General features: G+C 41.4%; 1 protein-coding gene across 3 annotated transcripts in view; it reads left to right on the top strand.

The window, feature by feature from the left end:
• The window catches only part of KIAA2012 (KIAA2012 ortholog), a 615,491-nt gene extending 595,760 nt beyond the window's left edge, over nt 1-19,731 (top strand). For all 3 annotated transcript variants that reach the window (XM_073551517.1, XM_073551518.1, XM_073551516.1), the window contains exons 21-25: nt 2,056-2,414; nt 14,368-14,570; nt 17,631-17,803; nt 18,059-18,278; nt 18,908-19,731. In XM_073551517.1, coding sequence (XP_073407618.1) covers nt 2,056-2,414; nt 14,368-14,570; nt 17,631-17,803; nt 18,059-18,278; nt 18,908-19,067 — 1,115 coding nt within the window. In that variant the 3' untranslated portion in view covers nt 19,068-19,731. The remainder of the gene's footprint in view (nt 1-2,055; nt 2,415-14,367; nt 14,571-17,630; nt 17,804-18,058; nt 18,279-18,907) is intronic.
• The last annotated feature ends 624 nt before the right edge of the window (nt 19,732-20,355 follow it).

Here is a 20,355-nt window from a genome sequence, read left to right as displayed (position 1 = left end):
TTGTTAAATTGTTTATATATACTACCACCAGTGTTCAATGAAAATAAGTGGTGAACCCACTAGTTACAAAAACCAAACCCGAAAATACCGAAAAGGACCCGTGGACAAGAAAAGACCAAGCAAGATATAATCTTCAATAGATACCTTTATCAGTATTAAATCAGTGGTGGTATAAAATACCATAAAATTTATAAAAAACAGTAAGCACAAGTGGGACAGCTTTACCACAATAGTAAAGAATTATGTTACTTAGACCAATTATATGGTATTTGCATATGCATTCCTACAAGAATATATATTTTAATATTCCTAAAAAAAAAATAAAAAATAAATAAAAAATTCCTTTATATAATAAAAAATTATATGATACTGTGAAAGAATTTTTATATAAAAATTATAATAATACAGTGAATATTTATAACAAAGAATAATCTCATAAACAGTGCAATTGTGCAACGTGAATCAGCTTCTAAATTATAAAACACTGCTTACTAAAGTGCAGTGTGCCTGGGCAAAGAAGAGTTACAATTCATTGCTGTGCAAAACAAAACCATGGCACTATATGTGAAGTGCCATGCATCAATATAGAATGCAAAAATTAGATGAAACCACTGCTTACTAAAGTGCAGTGTACAAAAAGACTTCAATTCATTGCTGTGCAAACAAAATCATAACGCTAGAAGTAAAATGAGTGCTTAAGTAAGGAATGCCAAAATTGGATGATATACCTTTAAGGTCTGTCACGTCCCACAAATGTGCTCCCCGACGCACGTTTCGGAGTTAATCCTTCATCAGGGGGTGACAAAAACCAAACCCGAAAATACCGAAAAGGACCTGTGGACAAGAAAAGACCAAGCAAGATATAATCTTCAATAGATACCTTTATTAGTATTAAATCAGTGGTGGTATAAAATACCATAAAATTTATAAAAAACAGTAAGCACAAGTGGGACAGCTTTACCACAATAGTAAAGAATCCCTGAGCAATGAATTGAAGTCTTTTTGTACACTGCACTTTAGTAAGCAGTGGTTTCATCTAATTTTTGCATTCTATATTGATGCACGGCACTTCACATATAGTGCCATGGTTTTGTTTTGCACAGCAATGAATTGTAACTCTTCTTTGCACAGGCACACTGCACTTTAGTAAGCAGTGTTTTATAATTTAGAAGCTGATTCACGTTGCACAATTGCACTGTTTATGAGATTATTCTTTGTTATAAATATTCACTGTATTATTATAATTTTTATATAAAAATTCTTTCACAGTATCATATAATTTTTTATTATATAAAGGAATTTTTTATTTATTTTTTATTATTTTTTTAGGAATATTAAAATATATATTCTTGTAGGAATGCATATGCAAATACCATATAATTGGTCTAAGTAACATAATTCTTTACTATTGTGGTAAAGCTGTCCCACTTGTGCTTACTGTTTTTTATAAATTTTATGGTATTTTATACCACCACTGATTTAATACTAATAAAGGTATCTATTGAAGATTATATCTTGCTTGGTCTTTTCTTGTCCACGGGTCGTTTTCGGTATTTTCGGGTTTGGTAAAAGGGCCAGTAGTCTACACTTCTGGCAGGTGAAGTCAGAGGTATCAGTCACAGGCTCTCAGTGTAAGTCTATGAGAGCCAGAATGAGGCCAGAACAAGACTCTCAGAGACTTGTACTGAAAAGTGACCTCTAGCTCGCCGAGCAAATACTGCAGCAATCCTGCAGGATAGTAACTAATGGAAGCCAACCAGAGGTGTGGATAACAGCAGATGGTGAGTATAAGACTAAATGCAGGGATCTTACATTAGTAGCACCACTCCAGAGCTGCAATAAAAATAAAACAGTGGTGCTTTAAAGAGAGTTTGAATAATACCATAGATTCTGGACCAAAATCTGGTTAGTGTAGGGCATGTGCACCAGGTGTGGATATGGGAGCCAGGTTACATTGTGAGCAATCTGGGTGCATATTGCTATTTTCAACCTCACTATTTCACATATTGCCATATTTTGTGTTTGATTTGTATTTTACTTTTTTGTAATCTACAGGCCAGCCCAAAAATAAAAAAGGTGAAAGCAAAATATTTTCTCCTCCAAAGAAACCATCAGAGAAAGCAAAGGTGGGAAAAACCATTCATGAAACTCAGGAATCACCTGAAGAGATACGAGAAGAGGAGGAAATGGATACAGAAAAAGAAAGTGAAGATTCTTATGTTGTCATTGAATATGATGAGAGAAGCCCGACACCAACACAGTCCAGTGATATTCAATCTGAGCCAGACATGGGTGTAACACCCCAGACATCCGACCAGATATCAGGGCAGGCAGCTGACAAACAGGGTACTGCAACACTTGAAGTAACAGGTCAAGCCAATGAAGAGGAGCATGCCTATAGTGAAACATCTGAGGTACCTTTGCTTTTCAAAAAATGAATGAAATACCATGTTATCCGTAGTATACCTTCACTGCAGTTCCATGGCTGCGCTGATTACTGAGAATCTTCTATATCTTGCTAGGTGTATGATTTACAGATGTACAGTGGCTTCAGTGTCTTGCAAAATTATTCACCCCCTTGTCATTTTTTATGTTTTGCTACCTCACAACCTGGAAATTAACAGTTTTTCTCTGAGGGTTTGCATCAGTTCATGTAAAGAACATGTGTACAATTGTGAACATTTGGTTTTCTTTTTATTGTGACACAAACAAGAAATTGGACAAAATAACTGTAAATGTCAGTTTGCATAACTATTCACCCCCCTAAATTCAGTACTTTGTAAAGCCTCCTTTTGATGCAATTAGAGCTGCAAGTCGCTTTAGATGCGTCTCTATGAGCTTTCCACATCTTGTCACTGGGATTTTTGCCCATTCCTCAAGGCAAAACTGCTCCAGCTTCTTCAAGTTAGATAGTTTCCTCTGAAGAACAGCAATCTTCAAGTCTGACCACAGATTCTCAATTGGATTAGAATTGATCTGACTGTTCAATTCTGACGTGACCTTATGTCTAGATCTTACCTTGTCATTCTAGATTGCCCAATCCTGTATATATTTCATTTTATTTGTTTTTGCTGTAATTTTCATTGATATATTCTCATTGTCAATTATATGCTGTATATATTTTTTTCCACTTATAGTTACTGATGAAGGCCAGTGAGGCCGAAACGTCTATTATTTTCTGGCTGCATTAAAAAATCCAAAAAAATATTCTTGAAGTTGAGTGCCAAGTTTTCTTTATTATTCATGTATGGTGTGGGGCCCTACTTGAGCACCTTCTGAAGTTGTGCATGCGCTGTTTTTACTATAACTGAAGACTGTGTAAATCTGCATTATCTATGTACAGGGGCCCACACAACCAAAAAGATTTAGTACTCAGACACTCATATTTAAGTCACATGCTGTCCATTTCCTCCTTGAGATCATTCTACTACTTCATTGGAGTCCAGCTGTGTTTATTTAAACTGATAAGACTTGATTTGTAAAGGCACACACCTGTCTATATGCTCACAGTGCATGTCAGACCAAATGAGAATCATGAGGTCAAAGGAACTAGACAAGGAGCTCAGAGACAGAATTGTGGCAAGGCACAGATCTGGCCAAGGTTACAAAAGAATTTCTGCAGTACTTAAGGTTCCTAAGAGCACAGTGGCCTCCATAATCCTTAAATGGAAGAAGTTTGGGACCACCAGAAGTCTTCCTAGACCTGGTCATCCAGCCAAGCTGAGCAATCGTTGGAGAAGAGTTGGTGAGAGAGGTAAAGAAGAACCCCAAGATCACTGTGGGTGAGCTCCACAGATGAAGTAGGGAGATGGGAGAAAGTTCCACAAAGTCAACTATCACTGCAGCCCTCCACCAGTTGGGCCTTTATCGCAGAGTGGCCCGATGGAAGCCTTTCCTCAGTGCAAGACGTTTGAAAGCCCCCGTGTTTGCTAAAAAACACATGGAGGACTCCCAGACTATGAGATATAAGATTCTCTGGTCTGATGAGATGAAGATAGACCTTTTTGGTGATAACTCTAAGCGGTATGTGTGGAGAAAGCCAGGCACTGCTCATCACCTGCCCAATACAATCCCAACAGTGAAACATGGTGGTGGCAGCATCAGGCTATGGGGGTGTTTTTCAGCTGCAGGGACAGGATGACTGGTTGCAATTGAAGGAAACATGAATGCAGCCAAGTACAGAGATATCCTGGATGAAAACCTCTTCCAGAGTGCTCTGGACCTCAGACTTGGCCGAAGGTTCACCTTCCAACAAGGCAATGACCCTAAGCACACAGCTAAAATAACAAAGGAGTGGCTTCAGAACAACTCTGTGACCATCCTTAGCTGGCCCAGCCAGAGCCCTGACCTAAACCCAACTGAGCATCTCTGGAGAGACCTGAAAATAGCTGTTCACCAACATTCACCATCCAACCTGACGGAACTGGAGAGGATCTGCAAGGAAGAATGGCAGAGGATCCCCAAATCCAGGTGTGAAAAACTTGTTGCATCATTCCCAAGAAGACTCATGGCTGTGTTATCTAAAGGCTGATTCTACTCAATACTGAGCAAAGAATCTGAATACTTATGACCATGTGATATTTCAGTTTTTCTTTTTCAATAAATTTACACAGATTTCTACATTTCTGTTTTTTTCAGTCAAGATGGGGTGCAGAGTGTACATTAATGAGAAAAAAAATGTACTTTTTTGAATTTACCAAATGACTGCAATGAAACAAATAGGGGTCTGAATACTTTCCGTACCCACTGTACGTAGTATGTAGAAAATAAAACATTTGGAACAAGTTAAGAGCAAGAAATGAGTTATTTGACTTGAAAATAACTCATTTTTTGTTCTTAACTTGTGCCAAAGGTATTTCCTACATACTATATCTGCAGTGTAGGCTGATTATTGCCTCTTAGATTATTGCTCAGTGTCAGTGCAGAGGCATACAAGCTTCAATTTGAACTTGCAATACTATTCTGCTTTGTAGTCATACAGCTCTGTGTGCTACAGTATACTCTCATAGAGGCAGTACTTCTAGGGAAGGCTACAGTCTGTAAGATGTAATGCAGTGGAGCATGCCACAGTTTATTTTATGCAGTGCCTGGTCCAAGTGTGTTTTTTGTAAAAATTGGATATGTATCAGCAACCCTTGGACCACTGTCATATCCACTCTCTGGCTGTGAAGTCATGTGTGTGACATATGACACATAGGTGACATCTTGCCAGCCCCCTGAGGAAGGAATTGTTCCGAAACGCGTGTTGGGGCCAGCGGTGGACTGTGTGGTGTATTCCCCCCTAGCACTGGTATGTTTTTTATCCGCTACCATTTGCATATGCGACCATGGTATTGATTGATTGTCACTAGTTGACATCAGCCTGGGTCTATCCCTTTTATTTAGATAATGTGGCGTCTATTCAGCTAACTAAGGCTGTTTGTCGGCCACTATTTTGTGCTATGGCCATATGTATCTTACTATATACTATCTACTTATAATGCATTTTGCCATATTTTTGATGATATAATGAGGGGATCACTGTTCACTGTTCCACAGCTGCTTTTGCAGACAACAGGTGTCACTTTTTAGCCCATGTTTGTTACGTATCTGGTTTCCTAATAAAGATTTACATTTTTTTCTACATCATTGCTTTTGGACTTTTTTTCATTGCAATTTTATCTGTGGTTTTTGTCCGTCTAATCATAAGCTGAGCCTCTGATCCTGAAGGGTAAGGAAATTCGCACAGCTCCTCCACAGTCAGAGAGCCCTGACCTGGACCGTGGACCGGGGCTGTGCAAAGCGATATGCTCAACTCTAGTGCCAGCCCATATAATCTGCATAAAAGATGATTGTACAAAAAGAGGGTTAGGGATGCTGCTCTTCTCCACTCTGCTTTATCAACAATAAAACCATAGACTCCATGATGAGTACATTCACTTTATCTTCTTTATTTGATAAAAGCCAACACATTTCAAGTGTCTTCACGAGGTGTTGAGTTTGACCTTGAAATGCGTTGATTTTTTATTAAACAAAAAAAGAAGAGAAAGTAAATGAACTCATCATGGAGTCTGTTCATAACAGAAATGCATAATCAGCCTTTATGCAAAGTAACAATGGGTCAATGTAGGATCCGGTAAGGCCTCTTTCACACTTCAGTTATTTGCATCAGTTAAAATCCGCCAAAAAGGCAGACAAGCGGATCCGTTCTCAACTGATGTGAACGGATGGCACAGGATCCGTTTTGAGACGGATCCTGAAAATGAGGAAATTTAAAGGAACCGCTGGAGAGAGAGAGAGAGAGAGAGACCCTCCGCCGGAACATGCCGCTGGAACCACCGCCAGGACCTGCCACCACCTGACTACATGCCCCGGATCCCGCCGCTGCCTGCTCGCCCACCTCCGTGCAGTGACAGCCAGCAGGAAAGACCGTGGCTTGCGGCCTGTGCTGGAGAAGGGGGGCCGGGACACCCACGCCGGACCCCCGCTGCCGCCACTGGACCCGCCGCCGGACCACCCCGCGCCAGATCCCGCCGCTGCCTGCCCACCCACCTCCGTGCAGTCACAGCCAGCAGGAAAGACCACGGCTTGCGGCCTGTGCTGTAGATGGAGAGAGGGCACCCTCTGGTGGTGCCACACTTCATCTCCAGCACAGGCTGCAAACCACCATCTTTCCTGTGCTTACTGGAGCCGCTCACAGCATGCCAGACCCAGCTGCCACAGGACCCGCCACCAGGACCTGCCACTGCCTGCCCACCCACCTCTGTGCAGTCACAGTCGGCAGGAAAGACCGCAGCTTGCCGCCTGTGCTGGAGATGGGGTGCGGGCACCCTCTGGTGGCGTCGCACTCCATCTCCAGCACAGGCCGCAAACCACCATCTTTCCTGCCGGCTGTGAGAGGGTGTAATGAGTGGGGGGAATAATGATGGGGGTGTAAGGATGGGGGAGTAATGAGAATGTATAATGAGAGGGGTATAATGAGTGGGATGTAATGAGGAGATATAATGAAGGGGTGTAATGAGGGGTTGTAATGAGAGGGGTGAAATGAGGGGATATAATGAGAGGGGTATAATGAGGGGGGAGTAATAAGAGGGGTGTAATGAGTGGGGTGTAATGAGGGGATATAATGAGAGGGGTATAATGAGAGGGTGTAATGAGTGGGATGTAATGAGGGGATATAATGAGAGGGGTATCAGAGCTGCCCCCATCATGATGTCACTGCCCTCCCGATGCGATATCATCGGGCCCACATCTAGTATTACTAATAAAAAGCAAGTGTATTAAAATAGGAGAACACAAGAAGGCTACAAAACACAACAGGAGGAAAGCGATGGATCGTGGTAATCTAATATATAAAGCTCGGTGTGTGTGTATGTATGTATGTATGTCCGGGATTGGCATCCGCACCGTTGCAGCTACAGCCATAAAATTTGGCACAGTCACACGTCAGGACCCCGAGAGTGTCATAGGCTATGTTGTGAGGCAAAATTTTAACCCCGCGCGTTCCAATTCACCAAACAATTTTGCCCCATCTACATAATGGTGAAAAAGTGTATGTATTGGCATCTGCACCGTGGTAGCTACAGCCATAAAATTTTGAACAGTCACACGTCTGGACCCCGAGAGCATCATAGGCTATGTTGTGAGGTGAAATTTTAACCCCGTGCGTTCCAATTCACCAAAAAATTTTGCCCCTATCTAAATAATGGGGAAAAAGTGTATGTATGTATTGGCATCCGCACCGTCGCAGCTACAGCCACAAAATTTTGCACAGTCACACGTCTGGACCCCGAGAGCGTCATAGGCTATGTTGTGAGGCAAAATTTTAACCCCGCGCGTTCCAATTCACCAAACAATTTTGCCCCTATCTTAGACATAATGGGGAAAAAGTGAAAGGAAAACTGTTGGAGGCAAATTGACAGCTGCCAGATGTGAACAAGGGGGACTTAAAGAATGAGAGCGATGGCGCCAAAGAGTATATACCGTACAGTTGCTAAGGTGGGGCCCTGACATGGCATACTCACCACACACGGGGATATGAACACACACAAAATGCGCCACACACTACCACGTGCTTCAACACATATACCACCCTCAGCACACATTTCACCACACATACACCAACCTCGTCACAAAAGTCGAAACACAAAAGTCGCCACTCAAAACTCGCCACGCTGTCCCAGAGCTATTTAAAAGATGAAAAATGAGCTGTGATTGGTTGCTATGAGCAACAGTTTTCTTTGTAGACAGTTGTGGTAACTGAGACCTATTATTCTTATCATTTCTATGTAGTTATCGCCCTTCTGTAAAGCTGGAAATAACACAATTTATTACCGTGCCGACACAGACCACCCTCTGACACAGACTGCAGGGGGAGCCCAGTATAACACCGGATAGGATTAGATACACGGCTCAGCAGTCAGTATCACACAGGATAGGATTAGATACATAGCTCAGCAGTCAGTATCACACAGGATAGGATTAGATACACAGCTCAGCAGTCAGTATCACACAGATAGGAATAGATACACGGCTCAGCAGACAGTATCACGCAGGATAGGATTAGATACGCAGCTCAGCACACAGTATCACACAGAATAGTATTAGATACACGGCTCAGCAGTCAGTATCACACAGGATAGGATTAGATGCACGGTTTTTATGTGCAATATAATCATTATAATTTGTTATAACTAACTACAGTTGGTTACTATGCCCAGGCAATGCCGGGCTCTTCAGCTAGTCTAATATATAAAGCTCAATGTGGGTGTGTATGTATGTATGTATGTCTGGGATTGGCATCCGCACCGTCGCAGCTACAGCCATAAAATTTGGCACAGTCACACGTCTGTACCCCGAGAGCGTCATAGGCTATGTTGTGAGGCAAAATTTTAACCCTGCGCTTTCCAATTCACCAAACAATTTTGCCCCTATCTACATAATGGGGAAAAAGTGAAAGGAAAAGTGTTGGCGGCAAATTGACAGCTGCCAGATGTGAACAAGGGGGACTGAAAGAATGAGAGCGATGGCGCCAAACAGTATATACCGTACAGTTGCTAAGGTGGGGCCCTGACATGGGATACTCACCACACACGGGGATATGAACACACAAACAAAATGCGCCACACACTACCACGTGCTTCAACACATATACCACCCTCAGCACACATTTCACCACACATACACCAACCTCGCCACATAAGTCAAAACACGAAATTCGCCACTCAAAACTCGCCATGCTGTCCCAGAGCTGTTTAAAAGATGAAAAATGAGCTGTGATTGGTTGCTATCAGCAACAGTTTTCTTTGTAGACAGTTGTGGTAACTGAGGCCTATTATTCTTATCATTTCTATGGTGTTATCGTCCTTCTGTAAAGCTGGAAATAACACAATTTATTACCGTGCCAACACAGACCACCCTCTGACACAGACTGCAATAATAATAAATTTTATTTCTATAGCGCTGACATATTCCGAAGCACTTTACATTTCGGAGGGGATTTGTACAGACAATAGACATTACAGCAAACAATAATCACATAGATTATAACAAATACCAAGAGGAATGAGGGCCCTGCTCGCAAGCTTACAATCTATGAGGAAAAAAAGGGAGACACGAAAGGTGGGTGGTAACAGTTGCCCTGGTTGTATGGACCAGCCATAATGTTAAGTGTGTATCAGTACAGACACAGAGCTAATGGATGCATAAAGCATGGGGGAACATGATGCGGGGAACCTGGGTATGGTAAAACTTTTGGCTGTGCCACACAGGGATAGATTAGGTTAATATGTTGAGGCGATAGGCCAGTCTGAATAAATGCATTTTCAGGGCATGCTTAAAATTGTGGGGATTGGGGACTAATCGTATTGACCTGGGAAGTGCATTCCAAAGAATTGGCGCAGCACGTGTAAAGTCTTGGGGACAGGAGTGGGAGGTTCTGATTATTGAGGATCCTAACCTCAGGTCATCAGCAGAACGGAGGGCACGGGTATGGTGGTATATTGAAACAAGGGAGGAGATGTAGGGTGGTGCTGAGCCATGGAGAGCTTTGTGGGTGAGGGTAATAAGTTTATACTGAATTCTGGAGTGGATGGGTAGCCAGTGTAATGACTGGCACAAGGTAGAGGCATCGGTGTAACGATTGGTGAGGAATATGATCCTGGCTGCAGCATTCAAGACAGATTGGAGAGGGGAGAGTTTAGTAAGAGGGAGACCGATTAGAAGAGAGTTACAATAGTCAAGACGAGAATGAATAAAGAAACAGTAAGAGGTTTTGCAGACTCAAAAGTAAGAAAAGGTCGAATTCTAGAAATATTTTTGAGGTGCAGATGACAAGAGCGAGCCAGTGATCGAATGTGGGAGGCAAAGGAAAGCTCGGAATCAAGTATGACCCCAAGACAGCGGGCATGTTGCTGGGGAGTAATAGTGGAGCCACACACAGAAATGGCAATGTCGGGTATAGGTATATTAGTAGAGGGAGGAAACACAAGGTGTTCAGTCTTTGACAGGTTCAGTTTCAGATATAGTGAGGACATGATGTTAGACACAGCGTTTAGACACTCGCCGGTGTTTTCTAGAAAGGCTGTCGTGATGTCAGGAGAAGAAGCATATAATTGGGTGTCATCAGCATAGAGATGGTACTGGAAACTAAATCTACTGATTGTTTGACCAATAGGGGCAGTGTACAAGGAGAAGAGGAGGGGGCCTAGGACTGATCCTTGAGGAACCCCAACAGTAAGGGGAAGGTGAGAGGAGGAGGAACCGGCAAAAGATACAGTAAAGGAGCGGTCAGAGAGATAGGAGGAGAACGAGGAGAGAACGGTGTAATTGAGGCCAATGGAACGGAGCATAGTGAGGAGGAGCTGATGATCCACAGTGTCGAATGTTGCAGAGAGATCCAAGAGAATTAGCATGGAGTAATGACCATTAGATTTAGCTGTTAGTAGATCATTAGAGACTTTAGTGAGGGCAGTTTCAGTAGAGTGTAAGGAGCGGAAGCCAGATTGGAGAGGGTCGAGAAGAGAGTTATCAGAGAGATAGCGGATAAGACGGGAGTGGGCCAGGCATTCCAGGAGTTTAGAGATGAAGGGAAGATTAGAGACAGGTCTATAGTTAGCGGCACAGTTTTGGTCGAGGGATGGTTTTTTAAGTAGTGGATGTATGATGGCATGCTTAAATGAGGAGGGAAAGATACCAGAAGAGAGAGTGAGATGTTAAATATTTTAGTTAGGTGAGTGGTCACAGCAGGGGAAAGGGACTGGAGGAGATGTGACGGAAATGGGTCACTGATGCAAGTGGTTGGGCGAGAAGATGCAAGGAGCCTGCTTACTTCTTCTTCTGTGACTGGTTCAAAATCAGAGAGTGAGCTAGATGCAGTTGGGGAGGGAGGACAGTGCATGGTATGAGGTGATTGGGAGATAATTTCCTGGTCAATTTTTTTTTTTGAAGTAATTGTCCAGATCGTCAGCTCGGAGCTCTGTAGTTGGGGCCTGTACTCTTGGGTTGAGTAGAGAATGAAAAGTGTCAAAGAGATGTTTCGGGTTATTGGACAGTGAGGTGATGAGGGTGTTGAAATACTGCAGGGGGAGCCCAGTATCACACAGGATAGGATTAGATACACGGCTCAGCAGTCAGTATCACACAAGATAGGATTAGATACACGGCTCAGCAGTCAGTATCACACAGGATAGGATTAGATACACAGCTCAGCAGTCAGTATCACATAGGATTAGATACACAGCTCAACAGTCAGTATCACACAGGATAGGAATAGATACACGGCTCAGCAGACAGTATCACACAGGATAGGATTAGATACGCAGCTCAGCACACAGTATCACACAGAATAGTATTAGATACATGGCTCAGCAGGCAGTATCACACAGAATAGGATTAGATACATGGCTCAGCAGTCAGTATCACACAGGATAGGATTAGATGCACGGTTTTATGTGCAATATAATCATTATAATTTGTTATAACTAACCACAGTTGGTTACTATGCCCAGGCAACGCCAGGCTCTTCTGCTAGTAAATATATAAAAATATCTTATATATAATGATAATATGGAAATAATTAATGGGTGAAATGGTGAAGGGGAACAAGAGTAGGTGGCAATCAATAAATATAATAAAGTAAGACTAGGATAGTTGATGCCAAACAAAATATATAAAATACATGTAGTGAATGAGTAAATAGAACATATGCTCAATCCAGAGTGTGAGACTACATAATGGAGGCAAGCAAAAAACACCACCTTACCATAGCTTCCTCCTGTTGGAATGACACCAGTCCCAACAAGCGTTTCGGCGCACACCCCTGACGAAGGCTTTAATACACTTGTCTTTTATTAATTGTATATTATCAGCTTAATAACATTTATATTTGCCTATATTTGTTTTGGCTGCACCATTCTTTCTAGGTTTTTCTGGTTTCTCATGTGTTTTCAGCCTATATCATGCTTGGGTTTGGTGTTTTTATTATTATTATTACTATTTTTTATTATTTGTATTTCATTTATTATCTTTTAGAATTATTTATATGGTTTCACCAACCACTTGATAGCAGCCCCTTGTGTTTATCCTAGAAAGTAATTTTGCAGGAATTGCACAGAGAGTGATGTAGAAAATAATTGTTTAGTCTTTTTGCCCCCTAAAAAGTAATAATGCCCTGTAGAAAATAATTGTTTAGTCTTTTTGCCCCCTAAAAAGTAATAATGCCCTCTGGGTGCATCTTTGAAATACCAATTTCAGTATTGGCAGTCACACATCTACTATATTCCAATAGAGTGACTTCAGAAATTTAGTTTAAAGGGGTTCTTCTGTTAAAACAAGTTATCACCTATCCATGGAATAGGTGATAACTTGCTAAACAGTGAGGATCTGACCTCTGATATCCACACTGCTTGGCAACATGAGGAACTTGTATCCCAGTTTTATTAACCGGCAGTTCACTAATTCCCTATTGGACTGCCAAGCGTTGAGCTCAGCTTTTTCCAGCAGCCCAATAGTGAATGAATACAGCGGCAGCCCGGGCGTCCAAACTGCTACGCCATTTCGTAATGGGGATAAAAATTTCAAGATCTGCCAATCGATGGGATTGCAGTAGTGGACACCCATTGATAAGCCACTTTAATCTGAGAAAACCCATTTAAGTGACAAACAGAAACAGTTTCAGAAACCCTATGAGATGTTTTTTTTTTTTCTCCCAAAACGTAGTCTGTAGGCTTATCTATAGAAATTGAAAATTGCCAGAAAAAAGTCATCAAACACATTATGAAAAACTCATGAAATACATGATGATTTTTTTTTTTTACAAGTTTTTAAAAGCGTGTCTTCCAGGGGTCCTATATGGAGTGATGGCCAAAAGTGTTGGCACTTATGAAATTGTTCCAGAAAATGAAGTATTTCTCCCAGATAATTATCCTTTTGGTAGGTGAAGAGAATGGGGCATCAGACTGCGCTGCTCGCCTGTCAGGATAAGGTACCAGAGGAGTCCAAGTAGATGTAATAGAGAATAGACTTTATTTCTACGCGTTTCGTGGTGATCACACCACTTCCTCAGGACAGTCTATAGACTATAGCAGCGTAGTCTGATGCCCCATTCTCTTCACCTAGCATAGGATCATCACATTGGGGCTTGCAGCAGCCAGCTATGCTAAGTGCAGTGGTTGTGTCTCACGCAACCATAATAGGTGGGTGAATTTGTATTATCTCTCATGAATATTCCCTTTATCTCGGATAAGACCCTATATTCCTTCTAGCTACCTTATCCCAGATAATTATTGCAGTTACACAAGTTTTGTTATACACATGATTATTTCCTTTGTGTGTATTGGAACAACACAAAAAAACAGAGGAAAAAAAAGCAAATTGGAGATAATTTCACACTAAACTCCAAAAATGGGCCTGATAAAAATGTGGGTAAACAACTTTGTTTCAAGCAAGTGATGCTCAATCAAACTCATCCATGGCAAGTAACAGGTGTGGGCAATATGAAAATCCCACTTGAAAACAGATAAAAAGGGGAGAAGTTGACTCAGTCTTTGCATTGTGTGTCTCTATGTGCCACACTAAGCATGGAGAACAGACAAAACAGAAGAGAACTGTCTGAGGACTTGAGAACCAAAATTGTTGAAAAATGTCAACATTCTCAAGGTTACAAGTCATTTTTTTGTGTGTTGTTCCAATAAACACAAAGGAAATAAACATGTGTATAACAAAACATGTGTAATTGCAATATTTTTCTGTCAGAAATACTTAGTTTTCTGGAACAATTTCAAGGGTGCCAACACTTTTGGCAATGACTGTATGACTGGTAAACTGAATGTTGGGGTCTTTACAATTTCTTAAATTACAATCTAAATACATACATTTCCTAATCGTTAGGTAACCAGCAGTTCTGTCCGTCAGAGGAGGTCTTCAAGAGCTCGTGAGATCTCAGAGAAAGCAGATAGGAGAAGACTGGAGGTAGAAAGAAAAAGGAGAGAGCGAGAGGAGCAGCTCCGCCTAGAGAAAGAGCAAGAGGAAAGAATGGAAAAGATGAAGGAAGAGCTTGAAGAAGAGCAGAGGAGGAGGGCAGAGGAGATACGGTCAGTATAATACTGTAAGACGTTGGTGCAGGACTATCAACCTTCCTCACCTACAGAACCTGTAACTTCACCCATATCTATGGTAAAGCAGCGATTCTTACCTTTACCAGTGGCGAGTAAAGTGGTGGATTGTAGAACACTGTACACTACATAGAATATGTACCCTTCATATCTTCACAGTCCTGTGTATGATATAACAAACCTTGGGCATCTCTTATTAAGCTGAAATAAGATGAGTGCATTTTCAGTCTGTGTCTATGAGTGACTGGCACAATTCAGACTTATAAATGTGGATACCTGCCCTCTAAATTTACAATTTAATTTAAAACCCTTTTATTCTGTATGGTCCATACAAGAGAAGAGTGCTGATCTCAGCATTACTGTCTCCATATTATTTTCCTCCATAGCTAAAATGGGTGGAACAAGAAGGATCATTTTCTTAGTATACAAATATCTACTGTCAGAAAGTCTTACATCATATTCCCTCAATATTAAAGAGGATTGGAAAGCTGTTATAGGTCCAATATCAGACAAACGGTAAGACTCGATCCTTTCCAGTTTCCCACAGCTTTCTCCTAATGAATCACAGTGAATTTCCTACCTGTACCTACACTATGAAACAGAATAATTTTGTTCAAAATTAGGGTGTGTGTTCCAAGGTGCCCACAGATCTTCTCCACATATTCCTATGGGCTTATTATGGAACTCTATATTTGTATCCCTCTGTGTTTCATGTTAGAGTATATCCAAACCCATTACTATGTGGATTGCAGTGCGCTGATAACTTGCCTGTAGATGAATACTGGCACATACTGACACACTGGGGACATCAAAGTGTGTGGGTGGCTAGGAGGGAATTATGCTGTGAGGGCCGTCACTGTGGGGGCATCATAATTTGTTGAGGCATCACTATGGAGCATTATACTCTACTCATAAATATACACTCATAATGCCCCATAGAAGTTCAAAATATAATGCACAACTAAAAAGGTCTCTGTAAACATAAGTCACTAGAACGCCTCGACATGCCTTTCACCACACTTGACAAAGCCATAGAGTCACAGCGAAACTTGCATCCAGGCATTTTCAGGTCCTCCCTGCTCTGATGCCAGCATGTTCAAAGTTGTGCTCTATTTATTCTGGCTACTTTATATTTATTTGCTACTTTAAATAAGTTTATTACTTTAATTAAGTTAAGAATACGTAGAGAGAGAAGGTGTTAGTTGTGTAGTATTGTTTGAACTTCTATGGTGTGCTATTAGTGTATATTTATGACCTCATATAGCATCTTGTGGTTAACTTACAGACTACTTGGACATCTTGTCATACCCCTCACATGGCCCCGATAAAATAATAAAGAATAAACTCACCTCCTGTACTGGCGTCGTTCTCGCAGTATCATTAGTCGCTCTCCCTGGGGCTTTCGTGTGGTATTGTGACACGTGACACCGGTGCCCAAACAGCGCAGGCTGCAGCTGATCCGGGACTTCCTGTTGGATTTGTCAGTGGTATTATTATTTTTTTGAAAGAGTGGGAATCTACCTAATATGTAAAAAAAATTTCAATGAAATTGAAATAAAAGGTTTTTAAATTACATGGTAAATTTGACATTGTCAGTATCAGTATCTAGTCTCAAATGTACATCCATTTCTGCATAAATTTGTGTGCCATCCTATGTATAAATTACACCCATGACTCCATCCATCAACAGTGTAATAGCAAGTACGTTTTCTGTGGATCAGACTGTGTGAATCCACATGGAAAAAATAAGCAGTATGATTGAATTTGAACGTTGCATGTCCATAAGTGGTAGACTAGCCTCTGCAATTATTGTAAAATCTGCCTAACAGGCCGAGTCTCCATGTGTTACAGCCTGAAAAGTATATTGGGAATTGTGTGATCGAGGAGAACATCTAGCAGAAGGGGATTCTGTGAATGTCTTCAACTTGTTGATGAAAGTGATCAGAGGAAGATGCCAATAATTGTCTGACGGCCAAGTAGTGCACTGTCCAGCAAATTGTGGCCAACTACAACACCGGTGCTCCAGCTATCGTGTCCGAACTTACAACTTATCATTCCTCAGCTTAGATGGAGTATTACAGCAGCCGACCAGTGAGTGCCATTGCCAGAGAATCGTTCCCCACGCCACTGCCCCACATCCACCAGCCTGAACTGTTAAAGCGTAAATGTTTTCATTTTTATAAACCAATAGTTCACATGAAAATAAGCAACTTTGTAATCTATCTTATCAGAGAAATCTGCTTCGTTCTCCGACTGGACTGATCTTTATCTCTCGAGTTATGGGTAATATCTGTATTTAGTGTGGACAGATTTTCACACTACTGAGAAAGGAGATGACAGCAGGTGCTTTTATAATGCTATGTGATGGGGAGGGTGAGCTTAAGGCGGACACGTTCTACTGAAAACATCAGTTACATATCTCCATAGAACTTTATGAGCACCAACTGTCATCTCATCTCAGTATTTAGAATGTCTGTATTCACAGAGGATAGAGTTTATATCTGAATGGAGAATTCTGAGAGTGAAATATCAATCCAGGACAAGAAATAAGCAAATTTCTCTAATGAGATATATTATAAAGTTTCTTGTTTTCATGTGTACTACTGATTTATGTAAAAAATTTAAATATTGGTTACTCTTTAAATGATGATACTTGTGCCAAATTGTGACTCGCCATCAGCATGAGGCAACAGACCAGCTAATGTTTTTCCGCTGCTCGTGCTCATTGCCTGGTCTGGACACGATGATGACTGGAGGGTCATAATTTGTCACAGGTAGCATGACTGAAGAACGGATGTTGGTGAAGGTGGAGTAAAGGTGTGGGAAATGTTTTCTTGGCACAGTCTGGCTCCTCTGTTACTTGTGGTGGGACATTTGTGCAGTAGGGCTTACCTAAGCATTGTGGCTGACCAAGGTAGAATGGTCTATTCAGAGCATGTCCGCATCTCCATCTCATTTGTGGCAACTGCCAAAATCTTTCATGTCCGCATGGGGCAATATGCCTATTAACCATTAACATCTACACTGATGTCCTCACAGTCTGCGGAAGCAGCAAGAAGAAAAAGAAAAGCAGCAGCGGGAGCAGGAGAGAGCCTGCAAAATGCAGCTGGAACAGCAAGCGCTAGAGCGAGCGAGACAACAGCAAGAGGAACATCGCCGCAAGATGCAAGAAATTCAGAGGAGGAAACAGCAGGAGGAATTGGAAAGAATAGGTAAGATATGAATGCAGAATGGCCTGTAAGAGTATATAGAAGTGCGTAGACTGAGGGCATAAAACATGAATGCAACACACAGCTACAATTCATGACAGCTTTATCCACCTACTATTTTAGTGTTTTGCACTTATTATTTCTTGTTAGAAGTAATACTGTGTACCTGGCTGCCGACAGTAGGAAAATAACTAGTTGAGGGATGAGTAAACAGTGCCACCCAAAACTTCCAATATTCTGCATTTTTGTTTGTGTCAGAACTGGAACGTCAGAGGCAGAAAGAAAAGGAACGCTTAGAGGCGGAAGAACGACTGCGACTTCTAGAGATGGCAGCAGAGGAGAGAGAGGAATACTACAGAATAAAGCAGGAAAGAGAGGAACAGGCCAGAAGGGAAGCAGAGGAGAGGAGACTGAAGGCGGAGGAAGAAGCCAAGGCTATAATGGAAGAAGCCCAGAGACAAGCTCAACTGTTGGCGAAGTAAGAGTGTGAACGTGGTGGAAAGGTCATATTGCTGATTTTATTGTCTTTTGGCTGGATACAATTTTGTAAAATATAGATGTATAATTAAAGGGATTGTCTCATATTAGGTTAGAAGTTAGGTCAAGAATGATTAACAGTTCAGACCAGAACTGTGCGCTCTCCATTGCTGCAAACAGGGTCAGCTTTGTTTCTGCTAATACTAGTTTATGAGGATAAGCACCTTAGTTGTCATGTACACAGCAGTATTATGGGCTTGCTAACCATCGTTATATGTAATAACCACCCATCCGGGGTCTGGGATGCCATTATTGATCATTGAGTGTAGGCTAGGGTATGCGTGCAATGAAGGCAAGTCCTGCAGCTGCCACGCGGAACCTGGGGACAGCACCATGCAGCAATATTAGCCACCAGGGATGTAGAAAATGTACTTGAGTTGTGAAAATAAGATAGCGCCCCAGTGTGTTTGGGGTGGTAGGAATGTGAAGATGTCATGCTTTGCCATGTGTTCCACTCTCTATGGGCATAGAATAATGTTACCGATTCTCTGCAGTGATGACGACTCATAGGATCCTTTAGAGATGTTACATAGACAGTTTGGAGGGCTAATATGTCATTTATCTTCACAGGCAAACAGCTGCTCTGGAGCAACAGCTGCAATTTAACCGAGGGCTTATGAAGGAATCAGTGGGAATGGACCAAACTCAAGGCATCTCCAGACCCTGGGTTTTCTCTTATTTTGAGTTTCTGGAGCTACTTGGACTGCCTCTTCCAGTAGAAGGAGAATAAGACTTTGTCCACACACTGCACAAAATTTCCACTGGCCATCTACATGAGATCTGCGATTGAAACATCTTCATTCCAATGTGATTTATAAAATCCATACAAAATAGCCAGGACTAGGGCATGACACAGGTTTAAAAATCAGCAGCGCCTCGTTCAGTCCACAATTTTTTTTTTCTTTAAAGGGTTTTCTGTGCTGAAAAGAAAAGTCTGTAGAATCATGGCAGTGTGTACTCAACACACTGTCATGATTACTCTGTATTTGCAGGATAAATGGTTAGTCAACTGAGCACATGACTGCAATTGCACAAACCGCATACATGTGCCAATTGCTACATGACTGGTGCCATCACTGACAGCGGCATTTAAATGGCCCGATTGCTGGTGCGCTTGTGCACTTACTCCCATGGGCTGATCCTGGCCGGGCTTTACAGAACATCAATTACACTATATAGCGCAACACTATAGTATTGCAGTATAAAGTATAAGCGATCAGACTTTAATCATGGCTTCAAGTTTCCCTAGGGAAGCTAAAAAATAAAGTTAAAAATTTTTGAAATGTTTAAAAAGGTAAAAAAAAATATAGAAGTTTAAATTATGGTATCTCCTTTTTTCAGTTTAGAAATAAAGAAATTGATAAACAAAAAAGCATATTTAGTATTGCTGTTTACCTAAAGTCTGATGTATCCTTTCTTTAAACCGTACATTAATCACTGAAGAGAGAAAAAAATGATGTACCAGAATTAAAGGAAAGACAGTAGTGCAGGCAATTGGAAAGAGGGGGTGCACGCCTCTAAGGACGCGATCCAACAGTCATCAATAGTCAGAAAAGAAGGAGAGTGATGCAGCACATCCAGTGAAATAAACCTTGTATTCACCCATGCGAGATTTCAGCCCCAATGAGAAAAACTCTTTGGAGAAGAAACGTTGCGTCGGTGAATTCAAGGTTCATTTCACTGGATGTGCTGCCTCACTCTCCATATTTCTTTATATGCCAGAAATTGGTTTTGTCTGCTGCTGCACTTCCCTTTAAAAAAAATAGCAATAAAAAGGGTTAATAATTTATGAACCCCAAAATGTATGAATAAACACTACAAATATGAATAGCATTACTGCTCTAGATAATAAGATAAAATGGAGATACTTAGCACATAATTTGGCCAATTCATGCATGCCCAGAAGACAACGACAAGGTGATCTCTGATTTGTTGGGAACCTGCTTAATGTGAATCCTCTCTTGGGTTAACACCTGAACAGCTCATTGTGAAGCCTACAAACCCACGCCAAGCTCCAC

The sequence above is a fragment of the Dendrobates tinctorius genome, unplaced genomic scaffold (assembly GCF_039654945.1).
Source record: "Dendrobates tinctorius isolate UK_male_01 unplaced genomic scaffold, ASM3965494v1 ptg000177l, whole genome shotgun sequence".
Taxonomy (NCBI): domain Eukaryota; kingdom Metazoa; phylum Chordata; class Amphibia; order Anura; family Dendrobatidae; genus Dendrobates; species Dendrobates tinctorius.
This window is presented reverse-complemented; position numbering and strand designations above follow the sequence as displayed.